Here is a 26,594-nt window from a genome sequence, read left to right as displayed (position 1 = left end):
TGTGACCTTCTTCAGTTCAACAGCCCTGATAGCATGACAGCTGTCCCAATCTTCCAATAGGTTCCACAGCTATGATTTCCACCTTTGCGGAAAAAGATTGTGGATTCGAGTTCCACTCCAGAGACCCAACCTTATAATCCATGCCGATACTCCAGTTTAATATTGAGGGAGTTTCGTCTTTTGGATGAGCTGTTGAACCAAACCTCACATCTACTCTCTTGGGTGGATACAAAATATCCCATGCTACTGTAGTAAAGCTCCAATATCTGGCAGGCACCTTCAGGATTTTAGGGGTGGAGGACTGGCAGATTTTCCAGCCTATTGAATGTTATTTCTATTATCACCCCAACACACTTTTAATTTACTTTTTTAAAGATGTTATATGATAGTACAATACATTTTCCAGTAAACCTGATGAGTTTAAAGTGAGCAGGAGAAGCAGGGACCAATGAGTTTAAAGGGAGTTGGGAAACAGGGGCTTGATGAATTTAAAAGGAGCACAGGAAACAAAGCTCTGGTGAGTTTAAAAGCAGCATGGGGAACAGGGCCACAGTGAGTTTAAAGAGAGAGCACAAAATAGGGCTCCAGTGAGTTTAAAGGGAGGATTTGTTGAAACTCTTAGATTATCTGTTACTGGTGTATCTGTATTCTGGTGGGTGGATGGGTTACCGGGATATCTTGTTTACGGGATTTTTGAGATTTCCAGGGTTTGGGAAGCCTTCTGGAAATATTGTGTGGTCTCTGAACTAAAGATATATCCAAGCTACAATATCTTTGATGTCAGTGTATATATAATGTCATTTATGTTTGAATTGCGGCCATTGCTGCATTGAGGCAGGTGTGGCAACCAGTTTTAAACACGTGAGGGTATCTGGATCTCTAGACTGCAGCAACAAGCAATGTTTTTGAGCTAACTGAGTTTCTTTAGGTCGTTGTGATTTCTTGATGTATCAGGAGTCACTGAGTTATCGATCTTTCTTGAGATATTCAGTTACTTAGGTGCTGGGATTGATATGACAACTTGTATTTTGGGGTATTTTGGAGCATAGATGTCCAATGCAATATGCAAGGTTGCTGGGTTTTAACAACTACAGAAAATATAGGTTGATATAGCACTCTCAGCCTCTTACAACATCCCAAAGTGCAATGAAAGTAACCTAATTACTGAGTCAGGAAGAGGTATTTGGATAGGAAGTCATAAACTTTGTGGTTAGCAAAGTAAAGAGAGGTGGAGATGGGAGATGGAGTTCTCAGAGAGTAAACAAATGAGACACTACAGAGATGGGTGGAGGTGAGGTTATGGATTTGAACATGATAAACTGAAAATTGAGTGAATGTAAGTCAAAAGCTATAATGAAACAAAAAATAAGTGAGTTCCAATGATGGTGTTCATCAGTAAGTGATGTGTGTTGGGCAATGCCCTAAATACTCAGAACTGTGGTTGTATATGCTGGAATTATACTGTAGCCCACTCTGCATAACATTGATGTGAATTACAATGTACATTGCAGAAGAATATGGTTGCGGATATCTCAGAACAGTAAATAAACAACCGCAACCTCGAGTCATGGGAGGTTTACCACAAGACCCTCGAGTCATAGGAGGGAAGGAGATGAAGAAAGGAAGCAGCCCCTGGCAGGTGAGCTGCTTCGTTGTCGTGATCTAACTAAGTATTCTGTGTACTGAAAACTGAATTGTGGAGCCGCTTCTCTTTGTTTCAGCTAATATTTCTTTCAATGTAGTGTTTAGGTCTTTATAAAAAGTCCAACTATAATACTTGTACTAAAGCACGTCATTTCTCTTGCCAAGGCAGAACTAGTGACTTACAAGTGTTTAAAATAACTTCCTTGGCTTTGTAATGTTATGCTGGTGTTGGTAAAGCCATGCAATCTGTCTGCATTTTTAACTACCTCCTCAAATTGTCCTGCTGCCTTCAAGAATTTATGTACAGAGGCCCACAGGCTCTATGTTCCTGAGCCTCTTTTAACATCAAACCATAATGTTTTTAAGTTAAATGTTGAAGGATTAGAGAGCAGTAGTGAGCCAAAGGTGCTACAGGTATTTAGGAAGGGAATTATACAAAATGATAAGGAGGGAGATCAGGGAACCATGGAATCAACATTGAATCCTACAGCATGGAAGGAAGGCACTCAGTCTGTGCTAGTGTTCTGAAAGAACTACCGGTTAGTACTGCTCCCCTGTGCTTTCTCTGCAAATCTTTTCCTCTTTAAGTAATAAGTGAATTATCTTTGGGAAGTTGCAATGTAATCTGTTTCCATCACCCTTCCAGGAAGTGAATTTCAGATCAAAACAACTCAGTGAGTGAACAAATTCCTACTCCTCGACATCCTGACTTGTTTGCCAGTTATTTTCAATCTGTGTCCTCAGTGATGGTCGTAAGTGCACGCTTATATGCAAGCGCTAATAATCATACAGCAGAGCCTAGACTCAAGTCATCTTGGTCCTCCTTGCCACTAGATCAAGGTCTCACTCTGTCAAGTCTGTGCGGGAGGTGGTGTGCAACAGCTACCTGACATTAAAAGAAATCATGACAGGTAACTTCCATTCCTTGACAATGAGAGACCTGATACAAGATAGATTTTACCATCGTCCAAATGAGAGAATGCAAGAACATCTGCATCAACCACGCCATCACAGGTACCAGTGACCGTTGAACTGATCACTGCCTGATTCATTCTGTTAGTTCCATCAGTCTAACCCCATAATAGCAGTGACAACGGAAGCATTGCTGAAAGAAAATCAACGTTAGTGCTCCAGAAGACGCTGGCAACATCAGGTCAGACAGTATTTGTGGAGAGAGAAACTGAGTTAACTTTCAGATCAAAGACATTTCATCAGAACTGGGAAAGAGAGAAAGCAAGCTGGTTTAAGTTGCAGAGAGAGTGGGGCAGGGATGGATAGGACAAAGAGAATGTCTATGATAGGGTGAGACCAGGGTTACCATGGAGAAAAGCTGTAAATGAGGTAATCTGATCAATGGGTTAATAAGGATAGTTAGAGAGAGAGAGTCAGAACAAAGGAACATTAAAAACAATGAAATGAGGTCAGATAGAGAGTAAGAACAGAATCAAAGAAATGTAAAAGTTGCAACATGCAGAGCTTTTAGGACATTCCCTGCAGGTCAGGCTGTACTAATGGAGAAAGAACGAAAACTGAGCCATTATCACAGATGGACTGGCTCGATCTGACGGAGGCAGAAAAAGCAATTTGAAGTTATGGAGTTTAATATTGAGTCTGAAAGGTTGCAACATGCCCATACAGAGGACAGGGTGCTGTTACTCGTTGAGCCTCATTATAACAGTGCAGGAAGTCACAGATTGGCAATGGGATGGAGAATAAACTGGCAGGAAGCTCAGGATCACCTCTGCAGACTGAATGCAGGCCTCCACAAAGCCACCTAGTTTGTGTTTGCTTACTCCACTGTGGAGGAGACCACATTGTGAACACTGAATGCAATAGATTAGATTAGAAGAAATGCAAATGAATTGCTACTTCAATGGGTAGGAGTATTGATCACAAATGATGGGCTGCTCTAATTGCAGTAATGATCATAGTTATGAGGCTGTTCTTATGGTAGTAATGGTCACAGATATGGATTGCTCTCAGTGCATTAGTTGCAACAGCTCTTTGGACTGCAGTGCTGATCCCAGCACAAATACTGCAGTAAGAGCAGCCCCAAACCTGTATTCCTGTGACCATTGCCATAGTAACAGCAGCTCCAGGGCTGTGACTGTTACAGCAGTGACACCAGCCTCTTTAAAGAAGGTGAGAAAGCAGCACCAGAGCTGCCACCATTACTGCAGAAAGGCAGCCGCAGAGTTGTGACTAGTAGGATAGTGTGAGTAGCCCTACAGCTGTGACTAGTACTGGAGTAAGAGCAGCTACAGAGCCTTTACCATTACTGCAGTGAAAGAGCAGTCCCAGAACTGTGAGCATTATTGCAGTGAGAAGAGCCTCAGAGCCGCGATCTTTATTAAGGTTAGAGCATCCATGGAGCAGTGACCATTCCTGCAGTGAGTGCAACTGCAACAATGTGAACATTAATGCAATGAGAACTGCAGCCATGCCATAATCTTGAATGCAGTGAGAGCATAGCAATAGAGCAGTGGATTTTGCCGCAGGAAAGCAGCTGCAGAGACATGACCATTACCACAGTGACAACAGCCCCAGATCCATGACCACTCCTGAAGTGACTGGAATCACAAAGTTGTGACGACTATTGCCATGAGAGCCGCAGAGCTGTGACCATTACTGCTGTTAAATTTGCCCTTGATCTGAGAACAGAAAAGGTGTGACTAGATCCCTAGGGTTATGACCAGTTTTGCAGAGACCGCCACTCTGAGGTTGTCATGAATACTGCAGTGAGATCAACCTCAGGCCTGTGACAATTACTGGTGTGAGAGAACCTGCAGAGCTGTGATGATTATTGCAGTGAGAGCAGCTTTAGAACTGACTAGTACTGCTGTGAGAGCAATTATTGGAGGACCAGTGTGTGTCCTAGATCCTTCACTGACATAGTTTTCTTAACACTGATGTTAATCAGTACACATTCATTAATAAACATTCAATACCTTTTGGAGTGCTGTCACTTTCATAATATAGGAAAGTCAGCAAGATATTTGCACAAAACAATGTCTCATCAACTGATAAATAACAGCAAATTGTTTCTTTTATTGGTGCTGTTTGAGGATTCACTTTGATCAGAACAAAATGTGGATCCACTGCTGCTTTTTATACTGTAACAGAATCTTAACATCTTGTATCTCCATCCAGGAGCCAAGGAGACTCATTTTACTTTTTCAAACAATCCAGCAAATTCTCAGGAATCAATTGAGAATGCCAGCCCAAGCTACGGCTTTTTAAAAAATGTTTATAATGTAGCGGTTGCTACTGCGAAATAAAACAAGACGCTAGTCGAAGGATTGTCAAACAAGAACTGGTTTATTTTCCCGCCTTGCGCGGGCCTTTTAAGGGAGACTGTTCCCGCCCAATGCAACCAGCAATGACATAAGTACTACGTCATCAAGTCTTTCCCGCGCGCGGGTTCTCCCCGTCGCTCGGAAAAGATGAGGCCTGCCGCCATCTTGGGCCTTGTCGCTCCGATGCCGTGCGACCTGACTGCTGAGCCAGTTCGCCTGACCGGACGGTGAGTCGCTACACAACCCCCCCCAGAACCGGCGATACAGGCCCCAAGGTCCGCGGGCTGTGCCAGCCACCACTTAGGGGGCTGGCCTCTGCGTCGCGGCGTTGAAACCTCGACCGGTTGTTGCAGATCTAAATGGGCCGGTTTGAGGCGGTCCGTCATGAAAACCTGTTCCCTGCCTCCAACGTCCAAAATAAAAGTGGATCCATTATTCCTTATGACTCGGAACGGTCCCTCATATGGTCGTTGCAACAGTGCCCGAGGTGTCCCCCTGCGAACAAAACAAACTTACAGTCTCGTAGTTCTTTGGGCTGGCAGGATGGGGCTTGACCGTGCCGTGAGATGGGAATCAGGGCCTTGGTCTCGAAGGATAGGTATGAAATCCCCTGGGACAACTAGGGGCGCCCCCTACACAAGCTCAGCTGACGAAGCGCGGAGGTCTTCTTTGGGGGCAGTGCGTATGCCGAGCAGGACCCAAGGCAGCTCGTCAACCCAGTTAGGACCCTTCAGGCGGGCCATCAAGGCTGATTTCAGATGACGGTGAAAACGTTCCACCAACCCGTTTGATTGAGGATGGTAGGCCGTGGTGGTGTGCAGCTGCGTCCCTAGCAGGTTCGCTAATGCAGCCCAGAGACTGGAAGTGAATTGGGTGCCTCTGTCTGAAGTGATGTGGGCCGGAACACCAAAACGTGAGACCCAAGTTGTGAGCAGCACCCGGGCGCAGGAATCAGTTGTGATGTCAGGCAGGGTGGTTGCCCCTGGCCTCCTCGTGAACCGGTCCACAATGGTGAGGAGGTACCGGGCTCCTCTTGAAACCGGCAGAGGGCCCACGAGGTCGACGTGTATGTGGTCGAACCTCCTACGGGTAGGCTCGAACTGCTGTGGCGGGACTTTGGTGTGTCATTGGATTTTCGATGTCTGGCAGTGCGGACAAGTCCTGGCCCACTCACTGACCTGTTTGTGCAGGCCATGCCAGACAAGCTTGCTGGCGACCAGTCGGACAGTTGATCTGATGGACGGGTGCGCCAACCCATGTACCGAGTCGAAAACGCATCTCCACCAGGCTGCAGGGACTATAGGGCGGGGCTGACCTGTCGCCATGTCGCAAAGTAGGGTCTGCTGACCTGGACCAACCAAGAAATCTCGGAGCTGCAGACCCGAGCCTGCAGTTCTGTAGCTGGGCAGCTTGTCGTCGGCTTGCTGTGCGTCAGCTAGGGCCGTGTAGTTGACACCCAAGGACAGGTTATGGATGGTCGGTCTGGAAAGTGCATCAGCAACAACATTATTCTTTCCAGAGACATGTTGGATATCTGTTGTGAATTCAGAAATGTAGGATAAATGTCTCTGCTGACGAGCTGACCAGGAATCGGAGACTTTGGAGAAGGCAAAGGACAAAAGCTTATGATTGGTGAAAGCGGTGAAAGGCCTGCCTTCAAGAAAGTATCGGAAATGCCGGACCGCCAGATACAATGCTAGAAGTTCCCGATCAAAAGCGCTGTATTTCAGTTCGGGTGGTCTAAGGTGCTTGCTGAAAAATGCCAAGGGTTGCCAGCAGCCTTCGATTAGCTGTTCCAGTACCCCACCCACCGCGGTGTTGGACGCGTCCACCGTGAGGGCGGTTGGGACGTCTGTCCTAGGGTGTACAAGCATCGTGGATTCTGCCAGGGCATCTTTGGCCTTAACGAAGGCAGCTGCAGCCTCGTCAGTCCAGGTGATGTCCTTGCCCTTACCAGCCATCAGCAAGAACAGAGGGCGCATGATACGGGCTGCTGCAGGGATGAACCGATGGTAAAAGTCGACCATCCCAAGGAATTCCTGTAGGCCTTTGACCATGTCGGGGCGAGCAAAATGGCGGATAGCATCTACCTTGGCAGGTAGGGGTGTTGCCCCGTCGCTGGTGATTTTGTGGCTGAGGAAATCGATAGAGTCAAGTCCGAATTGGCACTTGGACGGGTTGATTGTGAGGCCGAAATCGTGGAGACGGGAATACAGCTGGCGGAGGTGGGAAAGGTGTTCTTGGCGGTTACGGCTGGCAATCAGTACGTCATCTAAGTAAATGAACACGAAGTCCAGGTCTCAGCCTACCGCATCCATCAGCCGCTGGAAGGTCTGCGCAGCGTTCTTAAGGCTGAACGGCATCCGAAGGAATTTGAACAGGCCGAATGGGGTGATAATCGCAGTTTTGGGGACGTCATCCGGATGGACTGGGATTTGGTGGTATCCCCGAACGAGGTCCACTTTGGAAAAGATGCGAGCCCCGTGTAAGTTTGCTGTGAAGTCCTGGATGTGAGGGATGGGATAGCGGTCCGGGGTGGTGGCGTCATTCAGCCTGCGGTAGTCGCCGCAGGGCCTCCACCCTCCGGTGGCTTTGGGGACCATGTGCAGGGGGGAGGCCCAGGGGCTGTCTGACCCGCGAACAATCCCCAGCTCCTCCATGTGACGGAACTCTTCCTTTGCCAGGCGGAGCTTGTCTGGAGGTAATCGTCGTGCTCGGGCATGAAGGGGTGGCCTTGTAGTAATGATGTGGTGTTGTACCCCGTGTTTGGGCCTAAAATTTGTAAATGAAGGTGCCAAAATTGATGGGAATTCGGCTAGGAGCTTGGTGAAATCGTCACCAGAAAGGGAAATGGAGTCCAGGCACGGGGCTGGTAGGCTGATTTCTCCCAGGGGATAGGTCTGGAAAGTGCTAGAGTGGACTAACTGCTTCCCTCGCAGGTCGACTAACAGGTTGTGGGCCCGAAGGAAATCGGCTCCTAGGAGTGGTCGGGCAACGGTGGCAAGAGTAAAGGTCCAGGTAAAATGGCTGCCACCGAATTGCAATTGAAGTGTACTGGTGCCGAAAGACCATATCGTTGTACCGTCGGCAGCATTGAGTACAGAACCTGGTGGCCTGTTACGAGTGTCGCGGCCGGTCGGGGGCAAAATACTGACCTCCGCTCCAGTATCAACGAGGAAACGCCGTCCAGATTTCTTGTCCTGACTGAATAGGAGGCTCTGTGGCGGCCAGCCGCCGTAGCCATCAGCAGCGGCTGGCCCTGGCGTTTCCCTGAAACTTGCAGGGTGGGCGGCATCGACGGGCCTCTGCACCCCACCTCTGATGGTAGAAACACAGCTGGTCACCCGTGTCGTCGTCTGTGTTCCTGGGGTGTGGCTGCTCGGTTGCTGGGACTGGGTGAGGCAGGCGTTGGGCTCGCGGCCTGGTGATTTGGCCGATGGACGAATTGCTCTCGCGTTTGGCCTTCCACAGGACATCTGCCCGGGCGGCTACCTCACAGGGGTTGCTGAGTCGGTGTCAGCTAACAACAGGTGGATGTCATCGGGGAGCTGTTCAAGGAAGGCCTGTTCGAACATCAGGCATGGCTTGTGTCCCTCGGCCAATGCCAGCATCTCATTCATTAGGGTGGATGGAGATCTATCCCCCAGGCCGTCCAGATGAAGCAGGCGGGCGGCGCGCTCGTGACAGGAGAGGCCGAAGGTCCAAATCAAAAGGTCTTTGAAAGCTGGGTACTTATCTTCCTCCGGAGGCGACTGGATGAAGTCTCTGACCTGGGCGGCTGTCTCTTGGTCCAGAGAGCTAACCACATCGTAGTACTTCGTGGAGTCGGAGGTGATCTGTCGAAGGTGGAATTGCGCTTCGGCCTGGTCAAACTAGATGCTGGGCCGAAGTGTCCAAAAGGCGGGCAGCTTGAGGGCCACTACGTTGGCTGCTGCGTTGTCGTCCATTGCGCGGGTCCAAAATCCGTTTGGACCGTCGGGGTCACCAATGTAGCGGTTGCTACCGCGAAATAAAACAAGACACTAGTCGAAGGATTGTCAAACAAGAACTGGTTTATTTTCCCGCCTTGCACGGGCCTTTTAAGGGAGACTGTTCCCGCCCAATGCAACTGGCAATGACGTAAGTACTACGTCATCAAATCCTTCCCGCGCACGGGTTCTCCCCGTCGCTCGGGAAAGATGAGGCCCGCTGCCATCTTGGGCCTCGTCGCTCCGACGCTGCGCGACCCGACTGCCGAGCCGATTCGCCTGACTGGACGGTGAGTCACTGCAATAACATAATAAGTAAAATAGATAAATCTCTGAAGCGAGATTTGGCACCCTCAACATTCACAAGAGAGGAAGGAGTACTGAACCAAACTGGGTTATGACATAAAAGCCTATTGAAGGCTGGTCTGGCAGCTCTTTGAAGGATTCGAAGGCTAAATTGCATCTATTTTAATGCAAGGAAATTGACTGGTAAAACAGATTAATTTAGAGCATGGGTCAGCAGATGGGAATATGATATTGTTGCATCCACAGAGGCGTGGTTTAAAGAGTGGCAGAACTAGCAATTCAAGATTCCAGAGTTTAGAAGCTTCAGGTGTGATAAGGGAGGACGTAACAGAAGAGGGGGCACTGTAACATTGATTAAGGAGACCATCATTGCAGTAATGAGGGAGAATGTCCTAAAAGGCTCTTCTTCAAATGATACCATGTAGGTAGAGATTAGAAATAAAAAAGAGTAATCACCTTGCCAGGGTATACTACAGATTTCCCAACAGTCAAAGGGAAATAGAGGAGCAGACAAATCACAGAGTGATGCAAGAGAAATAGGGTTATAGTAGTAGGGGATTTCAATTTTCCCAGCTTTATTGGTGGGTGATCCTATCTGATTGTGAAGAAATAACAAAATATATTGATGAGGGCCATGTGGTTAATGTAGTCAACATGGACTTCAGTAAGGCTTTTAACAGGTTCCTCATGGAAGGCTGGCCTAAAAGATTAGAGCCCATGGGATGCAAGTTGCAAATTGCCTCCAAAACTAGCTTGGTAATGGGAGAAAAAGGGTGCTGCTGGAGAATTACTTTTGGGAATGGAAGCCCTGTGACTAGTGGTGTGCTACATGGATTGATGCTGGGACACTTGCTGTTTATACATTAATGATTTGGATACGAATGTAGGAAATATGATTCATTAGTCTGCAGATGACACAAAAAGTTGGTATATCATAGATAGAGAAGAGAGTCTTAGGTTACAGAACAATATTGATCAGCTGGTAAATTGAACAGAGTAATAGCAGATAGAATTTAATCCTGATAAGTGTGAGATGATGCATGTTGGATGGACTAATAAGGGTAGGACATGCACTATGAATTGTATGGCTCTACGGAGTGTAGGAGAACAGAGGGACCTTGATGTGCAGTCCATAGATTGCTTAAAGTAGCAGCACAGGGAGGTATTAAAGAAGGGATATGGGATGCTGGCTGTCATTAACTGAAGCATAGAATTTAAATGCATGGAGGACATGGTACTACTTTATTAAACTTTGGTTAGACCGCAGCTGGAGTACCACATGCATTTCCAGTTGCCGAACTATAGGAAGGATTTACTGTAAATGCACCGGAGAGGGTGCAGCAGAAATCGACCAGGATGTTGCCTGGGAAGGAACGTTACAGCAATGAGGAGAGACTGGTTAGGCTGGATTTGTTTTTCTTGGAGCAGAGGAGGCTGAGGGGGGACCTGACAGAGTAATACAAAATTATGAGTGCCATAGGTAGGATGGAGAGTGAGAAACCTTTTCTCGTAATGGAGACACCTAAAACCAGAGGGCATAGGTTTGAGGTGAACAGTAAGAGGGTTAGAGGGGATTTAAAGAAAATTGTTTCACCCAGAGGCTGGTTGCAATCTGGAATGCACTGCCTGAAAAGATGGCACATTTAAAAAGTATCTGGACAAGCACTTGAATCACTAAGGCATAGAAGTGTTAGTAAATGGGATTACTATAGCCAGGTACTTGATAGTCAACATGGACGTGATTGGCTGAAGGCACTGTTTCTTTGCTGTAGGACTCTATTTCTCTATCATATCTTTCTCTGGAAATACATGCAGATGGGCAAAATTAGCCTTCTTATCTCCCCTCTCCGATCTACAATCAGTTGTTATCGGAGCAAAATTAATCTTAGATATAAGCCTCATTCTTTATATCATTGAGAACAGCAAGTGGTAAATCCTTAAGATGTTTTAAAAGTAGACTCAACCTTGAGGCATCCTGTTTTTAATGGACCCTGCAGTTTGAGCTACTCTTATGGGCTTGGAATGAAGTGATTTTATAGGTCTGTGAGTGGAGGTTTCATTTTTTGAAGCTTGTAAATGCCTCTTGTTTTTGGAGTGGTATTTAATGTTTATGAGGCCTCTCTGTCTTTTGCTGACAGGTCCTTCTTATGAATACAAGGGGGCAGTTCAAATGTGGAGGAGTTCTAATTCATCGATTTTGGATCTTGACTGCTGCTCATTGCGTTGACGAAGGAGGGCGATTTAAAGTCAGACTTGGTATGGGAAACTCAGTCATGCTTGCTATAGCTCATAGCTACTCCAGGTGCCTGATACATAATGTGTAATGTGCTTCTCACTGAGTAAAGCTCACAATTTCCAGTTTCTACATGGAATTGTGTCAAATACCTCTTTGCTGCCCTGATGTGCCTTATTTGGCTTCTGTTCCTCATCAACATGTTTTCTGTTGGCAAGGTCATCCAAAGACAAAAATCAGTTTTGCATGTATGCTGCTGCTGTAATAGCTAGCTCTAACCCATCAATACCACACTGTGTTGCCTTAACTTCTATTTGTGACCATGCTTTTAGCTGTTGAAATTTGCTCACTCAACTACGTCTTCAACTCCCTCATCACCTTTAAGGCCACTATTGAAACCATAATGTTATCTAAAATGAAACACCATGGGACATTCTTCTTCATTAAAGACACAATATAAATTCAAATCGTTATTGTCTCACTAAATAGAATTCAAAATTTTAGTTTCCAGAGGCATGTATCTCTCACTGGCAAAGTGCACTTGTAAGCCATACTTTCTAATCTTTGCTGGTGAGTGTTCCATTAACTTTCCCTGACTCTTCTCCAGGGAATACCTTATTTCGGGGCACACCTGAGAGGAAATGGGAGTGCAGACCCATTGCATCAGGTCTCCACCCAACAAATTTTTCTTGGATATTCCTGGACTAATGTCACAGAATGTGGGTCAAGCATACAAATGGTAAAGAGATGATATTGGGTTTTCTCTTCACCCACTTTACTCCCTTCAAAATTCATGTGTGGATACAAGAAGGAAGGGACAGTCCATAAAACCTCTCAATGGCATTGCAGTGAGACTCTCTGCGGGTCACATTGTCTGTGGGGACCTTAATGCTAGCCAAAAGAAGTAAGAGACACAACATCAGGCCAAAGGATCGTGACAGAGAATCCTTGTGCCTTAGAAATATCAGTCTATTGCTCTTAACTCCCAGTGCAAGGCCCTACTGATGGGTTTCAGATAACGAATGCAACCAAGTTAGGTGAAGTAGAAGCAAACTCCTCTTCTCAAAGGATTGCTTCATTGTGGGGACCAGTGGGGGAAATCAGCCTTCAGCAGAGTTGTTGTGTTCATTTCCATTAACAGCTTGTGGAGGAGGCAGCCTGACTCTAAGTGATACTGACTGTTCAAATGACATTATGCCTGTCTATGTTTCAGGTGAACATAACAGAACAGTCAATGAAAAAACTGAGGATACTATTATCATAAGTGAAGTGGTCATCCATCCCAACTTCACCCGCTCCAGACTGGATAGTGACATTGCTCTCCTTCGATTAGCTGAAGCTGCTATCTTCAGTGATTACATCCTACCAGTATGCTTGCCCATCCAAATGATGGCAGAGGAAAGATTACTCATTCCAGGAAACAAAGTGGTGGTAACAGGTTGGGGAGCAATGGATGAAAATGATGACAGAATCCGCCCTTCTACTCTATTATTCATCGATATTAACTTGGTTTCACATGAGCTGTGCAAGGAAAGACTAGGAGACAAAATTACAGGCAACATGATCTGCGCAGGAGACCCGAGTTTCCGTAAGGATGCTTGTAAAGGTGATAGTGGTGGACCTATGGTCATTGTAAAGAATGGCACGTGGTTTCTGTTGGGACTGGTCAGCTGGGGAGAAGGATGTGGCCAGTACCATAAATTTGGTGTTTACACAAAAGTGTCCAATTTCCTAGACTGGATATATTCAGTAACGAAAATCTAATTCTTTTCAAATCTGCTCTGCTCAGATTGATTGATTTACAGGACAAAGTGATCTTTTTCATCTCCTTCCAATTCACCTACAAATGTATTAAATAATGTTGGACAAATATTTCAAGCTCTCTAGGTGTGAGGTGCTATATATGTTGTATTAATTTGGTGATAATCTCCCATAATGAAAAATCAATATGACTAGTATTCAAATAAGGCTTGTGCATTATGACTTATGCTAATAATCTGGAAAGAATAGTAAGTAAGCCTCAACAGAGAAAAATGTAGTCACTACGGATCTCTATCCTGTTTGCTTTTTTCACCAGCATTGTGTGTTCCTTGTTCTTTTTTCCCCATTCTCCTAAATATATATGTTGAAAGCGCTGATCCAATCATTTTAAATGTATTACGTCTTCCCAGGGCTTTGTCAATATAGTACACAATTCATCGATGTACAGTGTAATATTCAGCTAGACAGTAAGTTTGTGTTTCTAATTATCTATTATTGAATTCTTAATTTTATTTCTGCCTTTGGCAGAGTCTCTTAGTCAAGGCTAATTGGGGCCCAAGAGAGGGGGAAGAAAGACAACAAGACTAGTATTTGCCTGCTTCATCAAACCACCAGGACCTAGTTCAATAAAGGAATTGGTATGAGACCGGGAGGAAAAATTTGTTTCTAAAATGGAAGAGTAAAAGATTATACAGGATTGGACATAAAGATTAAACTGAGTTGAACACATAATGGTCAAACAAACTAAATGGACTGGGCTGCCATTTAGAGAAACTTCTGAAGTTCATGGAGTATTAGCTCTGACACTATTTAAGTTCTATATAATAAACCTTTCTTTCAAGTTTCAACCTTGATTTTCTTGCTGCATTTTCAGTTTAGTACAAATTATAAACTAATTGCTCAAAAGAATAAATCATATTATGAATGGACAGAGCCAGAGGGGTTACAAAAAACATTGTTAAGATGAGCAAAATAATATATTCACATCTCTCACAGAAATGATACTTTCATTCAGTCACTAAAAACCAACTGCTTCTACAGTACTACTTTATATTAAAACTCTGTAGAATACAGCATGCATCAGTTATCTTGTCCAGAGACAAAACTGTTCTAAGTAACAGTCATTTTACGCACACAATTTGCACTATTAAGCTATCCTCATAGCATTCTTCTGGAGAAATGATCCTTTCTTTTACAGGAGGTTCTGCTGTAGTTTTGGCTATAAGAATGGATACTCTATTTAAGCACTGTTGTTTACTGGGTAAATGGACTGCTATATGATTGACCTTCCTCAAACTCATTGGCTGACATGGCAGTGTCAAACTCATTGTTTTATTATTTGCTTAATTTCCCAGGATAGGACTTGGCTCAACCAAAAGCAAAAACAATTAGATTGAGTATTGCTGTTTCCGATTGAAACCAGGCTATCCTTCTGGTTTGGGTATTGTGGAAAAGGGCAACAAACTTTGTTTGGCTCATGGTGTTACTTCAGGAGCAGGAAGAAATGTTTGCATGTGGATGTGTTTGCAATGTTTGCTATGTATGCATCTTTAAAGAAAGAAAGAAATTGCTAAAGCCTTCTTCAGTAATAACTAGAAACCTGAACCAAAAGAGAATTACAGTTAGAATAACATGTCCGGCTTTGGCATCCTACAACATGAAGAATGTCAAGACACTGAAGAGAATGTGGAAGAGATTCACTAAAATATTTTCATCAGTGGAATACTTGAAAAAAAGAAGAGGCACCAGAAACTTGGGATCTTTATTTCAGAATTAAGGTTAGAAAGAGTTGTAAAAGCATTTAAAATTATAGTGGATTTTAATAATGTCAATGGGAAAATGATTTCCACTGGTCAGCAGATCACTAATCATAGGACAGGGTCTTTCCAAAGAAAGGGGGAAGTTATGAGAATTATTTTATATGGAGTGCTTTAGGACATGAAATGCCCAAATAAAAACAACAATGGGTGTAGAATCCTTAAAAGATTTTCAAAGTGAGTAAATATTTGACGTTAAGTAGGGTATGGGGAAATTGTAGGAGAATAGAACTGAATTGATTCAGAGAGGCTGCTCAGGCATAGAATCATTGTGGTACCAAAGGAGGCCATTCTGCTCATCAAATCCATTCTGGATCCCAATGGAGTAGTCCCATCAGTCCAGTTTCTCAGCTTTTTCCCCATTATTCTGTAAATTATTATCCTAAAGATGCCTGTCTGTTTCCCATCTGAAGTGCACCAATCGATTCTTTCCACCACCCCTCCAGGCAGTGAATTCCAGACACCAACTATTTTAAGCAAATCAAAATTATCTCACATTCCCCCTTGCAACTTTTGCCCAAAATTTTAAATCTGTATCCCTGGTCACCGAATCATTGGCTATTGGGAACTCTTCTTTCTGATCATCCTGTTTAAGCCAGTCATGAGCTTTTACACCTGTACCAAATCTCTTTTCAGCCTTCTTTCCTCCAAGGAAAACAAACCCAGCTCTTCTACTGTTTAACCCTGTAGCTGAAATCCCTCATCCCTAGAACCATTATAGCTGATCATTATTCTTTGCTACAGTTCTGGTCAGTGCACTTCAGGGAGGATGTTGGTAGGGCTGGGGAAAGTTGGCTTTGAAAGGGAAGACTAAACAGTTTTTGAGACGGAGGTAGGTAAAAGGAAATTTGATTAAGGTGCATAAATTTTTAAGAATAGAAGGAGCATTAACAATCTAGATGTGCACACAGAATTCCATTACTCAATATTTCAAAAGCAAATCATCTATTCATTATCATATTGCTCTTTGCAGGAGCTCAATATGTGCAAATTGGCTGATACATTTCCTGCATTACAACAATGGCTACATTTCAAAATTATTTAATTGCTGTAAATTACTTTGGAGCAATTTGTGAAGGACATAAACAATGTCAGAAGAATGCACACTTTCCTTTCAGGTATATGCTTCACTAAAGTGGAGATTCTTAGTTCTTTCTGTCTACCTTGTTAGCTAAGACGCTTTACACTGGAATTTGATCTAGGGGTTCACCTCTGCACCTTTTTCAAAGCCACAATATAACCAACATGTGAAAAGACTAAAACTGGTTTCCAAACAAGGTTTGTACTAGGATGAAATATTATGCCTCATCACATAAGCAATGATCCTTATTTCTACACCCAACATCCCACTTGAAATAAAAACATACTGGAAATACTCAGCAGGTCAGACAGAAGAGAGAAATGATGTCAATGCTTCAGGTCAATGACCTTTCATCAGAATTCTGTTACATACCAGCAACAATAGAAACACAAAGAGCCATGTATAAGTGTTAGAATCTATTTATTAATAACTACCTGTAATAATAAGAGAAATAAAAATGTTGGATATCAAACATTGACCCCAAAAAATAAACTTGAAGTGTGTGTGTGGCAAATTCCCAAACACCAAGTCCAGGAATAATTCTCAAAGTTCAGTTCAGTAAGTCATAAGGTAGAACGGTGAGCAGAGGCTTTTGAAAACCACAGTAGATTGTAGAGAGAATTTACGAAATCCACATTTCCACAATGGAAACCATACGACACCTTAATCACCGATGATCTCCATTGCTTTGTTCTGAAGTGTCTGCCACACTGAGGGCACTCGATTCGTGGCTGCCCACAGATATAACTGCTTTCCAGTACAGGTTAATGACGAAGTGGACTCCAGAGATTGCTCCAAAAATCCATACATGGATTGTATAGTGACAGCCATTGTTCTTCATCCATAGATACAGAGACTGGCAGTCAGTGTCTCTCGCTCTCTCGCTCCGTCTCTCTCTCGCTCCGTCTCTCTCTCTCTCTCTCTCGCTCCGTCTTGCTTGCTCTCTCTCTCGCTCCGTCTCTCTATCTAACAGCCAGTACGCTCCAGATATAGTCTTGCAGTCATCAGATAACACCACACACACACTATTACACTACTGTCCAGGTGCCTTAAAGGGACCTTCACCAAGTAGCAACCTGGCTTGTAACAATTAGATGTCATCAATGGTATTGTCATGTGGTACTCACCAATAACTTCCTCGTAGTGAACTTCACCAGATTCACTGAGCTCCAGACCTCATCACACCCTTGACCAAACGTGGACCAAAGAGATGAATTCCAGAGGTGAGATGAGAGTGACTGTCTTTGACATCAAGATGGTGTTTGGCCCAGTGTGCCATCAAGGTGCGGTACAAAAAGAGAAATCAATGAACAACAAAGGGAAAGAACTCCAGCGTTTGGATTCATACCTCGCATGGAGGAAGGTGGTTATTGATGATTGGAAATCATCATCCTAGTTCCAGGAAACGCTGCAGGGGCTCCTCAAGATAGTCACTAGACCCAGCTGTTTGCAGCTGCTTCATCTTTGACCTTCCTTCCTTCCTTCGAAAGTTCAGAAATGGGGATTTTCACTGAGGATTGCATAATGTTTGATTCCTTTTGCAGCTCCTGACCAACTGAAGCAATTCATGCCTACACGTAGCAAGACCTGGAGAACCTTCAGGTATGGGCTGATAAATGGCAGATAACACTTGTTCCATAAAAATGCCAAAGACCGTCTTCTAACCAGCCATCCTTAATATTCAAGGACATCATCACTGCTAAGTCCTCTGCCATCAATATCCTCGAGGTCACAATTGCCCAGAAACTTAACTGGACAGCCATGTAAATACTGTGGCTGTAAAGAGCAGATCAGAAGGTGAGAGTGACTCACCTTCTGACACCCCAGAGCCTGTCCAGCACCTTCATTACTTTTCAAAAAACAAATTAGATTTTTAAGACATGGCTACCACTTTATGAAGTGTTTTTAAGTGCCATACGTTCTGCATCCCTAATGGATTATCTCCAGATGTTTCCTACTTCTGGCACCGTTTTCTGAAGATAGAAGCCACATTAGTCTTCTTCCACACTACAGGAAGCAGCTCAGAGTGCAGTGAGCAACTAAAATTCTGGGCTTGGCTTGCATGGAAGTTTTTGCCATTCTTAGAAGATTGTTAGGTAGATATCATCTGGCCCAGCTACTCTAGTTTCAATCTCTTAAGTCTAAAACAATAAATGAACCTACTGCCATATTAGATATTTTATTCAGTGATTCAAATCTTGTGGTGCACATTGTCAAGACTGAAGATCTGTGCAAAATATTTATTTAATATTTACATCACACCCAGCAAATCTTTTGTACCTGAACATCCTTCCATGAGCTGACACGCATCTTACCAAATACGAATCTATTTTCTTTCTTAGCAACTTTATTCTACTTTTATTACCTGTTTATTTTCATGCTGAAGTTAATTCACTTATCCTGCCAGTGGATTTGGAGCATTTTGGTGAGAAGGGTTGGTGTAGATTTACATCACTCCAGGTGGAAGCTTGTTGGAGGTGAAGTGTGGTATGGTGGCGAGAAAGAGTCAAAATAATGGCAAATTGGCTTATTATTGTCACATGTACCGAGGTACAGTGAAAAACTTTGTTTTACATGTCATCCATATAGATCATTCATCACATCAGTACATCAAGGTAGTACAAGGGAAAAGCAATAACAATACAGAATATAGTGTTACAGTTACAGAGAAAGTGCAGTGCAGGCAGACAAGGAGGTGCAAGGCCATGATGAGGTAAACTATGAGGTCAAGAGTCCATCTTATCATACAAGAGGTCCGTTCAATAGTCTTATAACAACATGTAATGATGCAATCTAGCTGGACACTGATTTGCACTGAGATTGATCTGTGGTTTAAGATTACAGCTTGCATACCATAATGAAGAGATGTAAGATGGAGACAAATTTCTGTGAGCAGACAACCTAAGAAGGATGTAACACAGACGATGGAAGTAAGGGACTTGTAAAATCAAAATTGGCTCCCGGCATTTCTCTTTGAGTTGATATGTGCTGAAAATCATGTCCATTGTACCTTTAGATGGATGGAATCCACAACTGGATTCAGGGAGCAGCTTTTCCACCACTGGGCAAAAATTTGGGGAGGATGCTGATATTTTCCCGTGACAGATAGCCAGGACACCCCTCTGTAGTTACTACATTCAGATTTGCTTCCTATTTTGTAGGTGATCTTACAACCAATGCTAAATGAAAATGCTTAAAAATTTGTGTTAAATGGTGAGTAAATGTGAAGTTCGCAGTAAAAATTGCTTTGTGACCATTGCAAATTGCCTCTACTTGTGATATTTCAAAGTGGCTTAAGGTATGTGTTTTAATGTAAAATCTCCAGTCACTTTCACATATGGGTTATTTCCACAGAAATATAGATCCAGAATTTTCCTTGCCAGTGCTTTGCAAGGCTGAGTTCATAGGCTGTTTAGTTCTCTGGTAAGTTGTTGCCTAATCAAACAGGACACAAGATGATAATTAACTTATTCCAAATATTGACTGATACTATCTAATATGTACAAAATACTCACATGTTTTAATGATGAATGCTGTCTTTATTCCTGGCCAAAAGTTAGCTGATAATATTAACAGTTCTTTCTCCTTGATACCATCTCCCCCACTTACATATCTGCAAACATCACCTTCTTCTCAAGCTCTCACCCCATGACACCATACCCTCAATATCCTCTCAGAATTCCACCATCAACTTCCCTTTTCTCTCCAAAGTCCTTGAACGTGTTGTTGCTTCCTAAATCTGTTGCTGTCTTGTATTTGAACGCATTAAATCAGGTTTCTATCTGCCACAGCACAAAAAAGCCCCTAAACAAAGACACCAAGGACAACGGTGAATCATTCTCTTTTTCTCCTTGACCTAACTGCAACCTTTGATACATTAGGCCATACTATCCTTCTCCAACACCTTTCCTTCACGACCCATCTGGGAACATTTCCTTCACTTGTTTTTCTCTCTATCCTTGCAAGAGCGCGTTTCACCATTGTAACCCCTCCACTTCCCAAGGACCCATCCTTTCACCCCTCTACTCATCTACATCTGTTAACCCAGAACTTTTAATTCCAAATGCATTGGGAATAAGTCTTCATCATTATGCCTTTAGATGGATGGAATCCACAATAGGATCATTCCAAGAATGTCATAGGAGGAAGAGGAGATATGATCCCTTCTTTCTCAATTCGTTGTTGTAAGTTGTTTATTGATCACATCATATCACAATGAGTTCACAAGTACACTCATCTGCATCTTGATGTAAGTATTAACCCAACCACTAAAGATGGGCTCATAAGTGTAATCCAATGCATCCCTCCTCACAGCAACTCACCTTGCAGGTGCACACATCTCTGACTATACTCTTCAACATATACCATCTGTTTCGAGGCCACCTGACATTTGAACTTTCTAGATGTACCTTTGTGTAACCAACAATGATCATGCCTATGTTCCCTGCAGAGCCCTGGATGGATGTAGAGGTGAGATTGAGGGTGGTGATCAACTTGGCAGCTTCTGACCCCAATGGACTCACAAACCTGAATCTGTACAGACACCAGTATCCAACACATGTCAATGTGCCCCACTGCCTATACACCCTATATGACAGGTATGGCCTTTTGCATTCAGGAGCTAGCCAGAGACTCACCCCTCCCCTGTGCAGGTGTATGAGGAGCAGCCTAATGCTGCTTCTGAGGGTCTTGCTGTTGCTCATTGTTTCATCCTCTGTATCCTGCAGTATCCCTCCATTAACCATGGTACATCCATAGAGAATTGGAAAACACAATGAATCAGTGGGTGTTTTCAAAGTTCAGAAAATAAACAGCAAAGTTCACAAAGTTACCTTTTCAAAGCTATCTAAACTCTCAATACAAAGTTATTGGAGAAATCCTTTCACAGAGTCACTGATGAAGGCAGGTATGAAACTGCAGATTTGCTTGCCTCTTTCCAACTGCCATGCAGTGCAGCAGGGAAGCTCAGGGAAACCCCAGCTCTCATTGAAGTCCCAAACTCTCCTGATAGTATCAATGTAGCCTGACAAGTTCACTTTAAATGCAGAAGTTGGGCTGGCACCAGATTTCCAACATGTTCTTTCTTTTAGATGATGTAATACAGTGCCTGCTTTAAAAAAAATACCTGTTGACAGTGGTTACAACTCCTCTGACACCATCAAAAAACACTATAACCATCAATCTATTCCTTCATCTGCAGTCCAGATGAAGGGTCTCGAGCTGAAACGTCAGCTGTCCACTTCCCTCCATAGATGCTGCCTGACCAGCTGAATTCCTCCAGCTTTTTGTGTGTTGCTCCAGATTCCAGTACCTGCAGTCTTGTGTCTCCAAATCTATTCCTTTCCTGACTACTGCCAAAGGCTGAACTGAAAAGTTTACTTTCTTATCCACCACTGCCCTACCTCAGCTTATCAAAAGTTTAACTCGTCTTTGATGTCAGCCCATTGGCTGATCTGTATATTGTTGTTCAAAGGATAAATTTAGGTTCTAATGGGTTAAGCCTAATTCAGAATGCAATATGCCACCTACTGGCAAATCACTCAGTTGCAGTCACAGTTACTGAAGCCACACAGGGAACGATACTGTGAATCTGTGTTTAGCAAATTACATGGAGGTACCTGATCAATCAGACAAAAATGAAAAGCCCTTTTAGCACATCCAGCCACCAACCAAGGGATCTCAAAATAGCATTCAGTTGCTCTTCAGCTTAGTACCAAGTTGAATGAATGCATGATATTCCTTTATACTACCACTACCTCCTTTATACTACCACTAACCACTAATGCTGCTTCTGACACACTTGATATTGCACAGTGTTTGCTCCTCTGTATCCTGCTGTATCTTCCATTAGCCATGGTATATCCATAGGGAACTGGAAAACACAATGTATCAGTGGGTGTCCTCTACCGTCATCCTACCCATTCTGTCAACTAGTTATATACTCAACTGAATTTTCTTGCCCTGATTACTATTTTTAGAAATAAGAAAATGGGGGGTGTGAGAGTTAGCTGAAACATCCTGACTCAACACTTTCTACCCAGATTGTGGGTGTCAGCAATATATTAAGTGTATGGCATGGGGAGAAGAGGATACCACATGTCAGTTTTGCCCAATCCTGATTCTGGAGAATGATCAGGACCAGGAGACCAGAAACCCTCAATGCTTTATCATTACTACAACTCAAGCGTAGAGGTCTTAATCAGGAGCTTGTATCGGCCAACTCTTTCACACAGAGCCAAGTTCATTGCATTATTGGGATGTAGGTGTGTTAGAGGAGATTCAGGAATGCATTGGTCAAAGGCAATAGGGGAATGGACGGGTGTTCTTGTGGATGCAGGCATGGTTCCAGGATGGTCCATTGCCTCCCTGTATCAGAGTCAAACATGTCACTAAGCTGTTGTGCAACATTTCTGTGTGGAAAGTGAACAGACAGACATCATGGAACATATCTGTATAAATGGAGTGAGCAGAAAAAAAGAATGTGATCCTGTAGGCAGATTTTAAGCAGTTAGCAATGAGGTTGTGAAACAGGATTTCAAAAGGTAGTAATCTCAAATATATTTCCAGTGCCTCACCCGCATAAGCACAGTTAAAGAGAGAGAATGTAAACAAAGAAACATAAAGGCAAGCACGGTAATGTAGCAGTTAATAACACTATTACAATGCCAGTGACCCGGGTTCAATTCTCGCCGCTGTCTGTAAGGAATTTGTACATTCTTCCCGTGTCTGCGTGGGTTTCCTCCCGGTGCTCCGGTTTCCTCCCACATTCCAAAGACGTACGGGTTAGGAAGTTGTGGGCATGCTATGTTGGCGCCGGAAGCATGGTGACACCTGCGAGTTGCCCCCAGAACACTCTATGCAAAGATGCATTTCACTGTGTGTTTCGATGTACATGTGACTAATTAAGATATCCTATCTTCTAAAAAAAACCATGAATGAGGGCAGTTAGAGAGTGAGATCCCAAAGAAGTATGAAGCTGGCTCAATTAACCTCTCTAAGTGCACCCATTAACCCATGGACTGGATCACCTCTGGCAATATTTCCCAACGGTCACACGACCTTATCAGAGATATTCTTTTTGTGCTTTCTGCCCTCTCTGCAATTTAAAACCAAATTCTCTTCTCCCTTTCCAAGTTTGAATGAATGGTCTTCAACCTCAAACTGTTTCTCTTTCCACAGATGCTGCCTGACCTGCAAAGTGTTTTCAGCATTTTCTGTTTTTATTTTAGATTTTCAGCATCTGCAGGTTTTTATGACTTTTCATTTCTTTTTACTGAATGTATAAGGTATTCCTTGTGCTGAAAATACAGAGATTATTGAAATCACAATGACCTGAAGTTCTGTGTGAGCTAAACTCACTTTTACTTTGAGCAAATCTTCCAGTAAGAGCTTCTTGACTGAAGCTAGATCCAATCTAACCAGCAAGTTCTTTGCGGTAAGGGGCCATCTGACCATAAATCTCACAGATATGCTCTGACAATCAATTAAGCCACACAGCCAAGCTGAACCAGCTGTCAAACATCTTGAAGGTTTGTGAGTATTTCTAACAATCACATTCAAACTATACCAAATTTAAAAAAATTAAAACTAAATTATAACACTATCACAGTAGAAAACAAACAAAATTAATTGAATGCACTTAAACTAACTCTGAAACTTACCCCTCTCCCTCCAGCTGTTCCTCTCCATTGAAATGAACGGAACCACTGAACCATGAGGTCTAACCTGACACAGATATCCCAGCATTACTGATAAGCAACTGCAAGGAACCGTGGGATTTCCACATTTATGGATGTTTTCACAGGAGTACCAAACTGTTAGGTGGTTACGAAGTAAGTGCCTTCTGCATTATGTGAAACTGCTGGCTTTTGCCAAACCTGAGGGAAAAAGTACAGCTTTTAGGTGGGATTAACTGCTAAAAGGATAAAGTTATGGACTTTAGGGAATAAAGTTGGGAAGATGCATGGTTCTCTATGGAGAAGTATCTTGGTGGCAGTGATCAATATAAAGTTACATTTAGCACAATAATGGAGACGAACATGAGTAAAAGTTCCCAAATGGCAAAAGGCCAATTTTATTAAGCCAAGATGTGATTTAGTCAAAGTAGACTAGAAACAGCTACCTTGAGGTGTCAGTACAGGGCAGACATTCAAGTTGGTAGTGAGAGGACAGAATAAATGTGATCCCACAAATAAAATGACTTCAGCTCATAAATCTAGAACTCCATGTGTGTTGAGAAGCATGCAGAGTAGAGTAAAGCACTTGGTCCTGACAGGTTGCTGTGGGAAGTAATGGAGGAAATTGCAGAGGCCTTGGCTGTGAAATTCCAGACATCATTAAATGCAGGAGTTGTACCTGAAGATTGGAAAATTGCAAATGGTACAGCCTTTCACTCTGAGGTAAAAGTAGTCATTTGGAAAAGGGTCAAATTCAATGCAATCATAATAGATCTGGCGTGGATGAATTAGAAGAATGTATTTGAACAGTGGGAGGCCTTTAAAGTGGTGATGTTTCAGCCACAGTCTGGTACATTCCTATAAGTGAGAAGGTTATGGTAATTAATGTCAGACCTCCCTGATGACTGAAAATGTTAGAATAAAAAAGAGCAGAAGGAAAGAGCATAAGACAGATACTGTTAATGCATGTCTGGCTGGTTACAGGAAGTTCAGAGGGGAATTAAGAGAGCAAATAAGACAAGCAATGAGAAAGCATGAGTAGCAACTGACAGCAAACTTAAAAGGGAATCCAAAAGTATTCTAATGACAGGTGAACAGGATGTGAGATGAGAGGTGAGGCCAATCAGAAACTTAAAAGGAAATTGACTCAAGGAGTCAGAGCCCACAGCTACATTACTACATTAGTACTTTGCAATACCAAGAAAGAAAATCCTGCTGAAGTTTCAGCAAAGGAAGATGTAATTAAAATCCTGGATGGGCTAAAAATTGATAAAGAGGAGGCACTAGAAACACCAGCTGGACTTTAAGTGGATCAACCACTTGATCCTGACAGGCTGCTGTGGAAAGTAATGGAGGAAATTGCAGAGGTCTTGGCTGTGAAATTCCAGACATCGTTAAATGCAGGAGTTGTGCCTGAAGATTGGAAAATCGCAAATGGTACAACCTTGTTCAAAAAAAGGTGTAGGGAGAAACCCAGCAATTATAATAGTTAACTTAACCTTAGTAGGAAAGTCCTAGAAATGATAATCTGGAATAGAAGACACTAGAACAAGTGTGGATCCATTAGAGGAAGCCAACATTTGTTGAAGTCAAAATCTGTCCAACTAACTTTGTAGAGTCTGTTGATAAAGCAATAGAGTGGGTCAATGAGGGAAATGTGATTGATGTGGTATATGGACTTGCAAAAGACATTTGATGCAGTGCCATATACAAGGTGTGTCATCAAAACTGAAAGTCATGGAATTGGAGAGGCTATCGCAGTTTGGATGGAAATTTGGCTAATTAACGGGAAATCATGTAGTGGTGAGCGGTTGTTTCTCAGACTCAAGTGAAATGTATGGTAGAATTCCTTAGGGGTCAGTGATAGGACCACTGCTTTATTAGAGATTTGGACAGGCATACAGGATACAACTTCAAATAAACTGTGAGGGAGAAATCACAGACTTCAAGGGGATATAGGCAGATTTGCAGAATGGGAGGATAGGTATTGTCACATAGAGTCATAGCGTCCTAAAGCATGGAAGCAGAGCCACCATGTCCATGCTGACCATCAGGCACCCATCAATACTAATCCCATATACAGTACCAGTACTTGGTCCATTGAATTCTACATACTGGTGATGAAGTGTTAAGTGTTTGTCTAGAAATAATTAAATGTTGTGAGAGTATGCACGTCCACCACCCTTTCAGGCAGTATGTTCCAGATTCCAAACACCATCTGGGTGATAAAGTTCTTCCTCAGATCCTCTTTAAACCTTTTACCCATTACCTTAAACCTATGTCCTCTAGTTTTAGATACCTCTACTTTGGGCAAAAGTTGCTTACTGTCTCCCTATCAACCCCCCTCATAACTTGTGTATCTTTATCAGGTCCCCCTCACCCTCCTCCACTTCAAGGAGAACAAACCCAACCCATCCAGTCTGTGCCTACAACTGAAATGCTTCATCCCACACAACATCCTGGTGAATCTCCTCTGCACCCTCTCCAATGTAATCACATCCTTCCTAAAATGTATGAACCACAACTTACACAGTACTCCAGCTATGGCCTGAATAATGTTTTATAAATTTGTATCATAACTCCCCTGCTCTTATGTTCTGTGAAAATAAAAAAAACAGTGCAGATGCTGGAAATCTGAAATAAAAATAGAAAATGCTGGCAAAACTCAGCCAGTCAGGCAGCAACCCTGGAAAGAAAAACAGTTAGTGTCTCTCATCTGGGACCCTTCACCAGAACTGAAAAAGAGAAAAACAAGTTAGTCTAGGGTACAGAGAAGATGGGATACTGCGATGAGTGGGACAAACCCGTTCCA

General features: G+C 43.2%; 1 protein-coding gene across 3 annotated transcripts in view; it reads left to right on the top strand.

Moving 5' to 3' along the window:
* Positions 1–14,056, top strand: part of LOC127571427 (vitamin K-dependent protein C-like) — a 38,137-nt gene extending 24,081 nt beyond the window's left edge. For all 3 annotated transcript variants that reach the window (XM_052017766.1, XM_052017768.1, XM_052017767.1), the window contains exons 8-10: positions 1,512–1,639; positions 11,353–11,470; positions 12,661–14,056. In XM_052017766.1, coding sequence (XP_051873726.1) covers positions 1,512–1,639; positions 11,353–11,470; positions 12,661–13,211 — 797 coding nt within the window. In that variant the 3' untranslated portion in view covers positions 13,212–14,056. The remainder of the gene's footprint in view (positions 1–1,511; positions 1,640–11,352; positions 11,471–12,660) is intronic.
* The last annotated feature ends 12,538 nt before the right edge of the window (positions 14,057–26,594 follow it).

Source organism: Pristis pectinata, chromosome 6 (assembly GCF_009764475.1).
Source record: "Pristis pectinata isolate sPriPec2 chromosome 6, sPriPec2.1.pri, whole genome shotgun sequence".
In the NCBI taxonomy this organism is placed as follows: Eukaryota; Metazoa; Chordata; class Chondrichthyes; order Rhinopristiformes; family Pristidae; genus Pristis; species Pristis pectinata.
The sequence above is the reverse complement of the archived record's forward strand: the minus strand, read 5'-3'. Positions and strand labels throughout refer to the sequence as shown.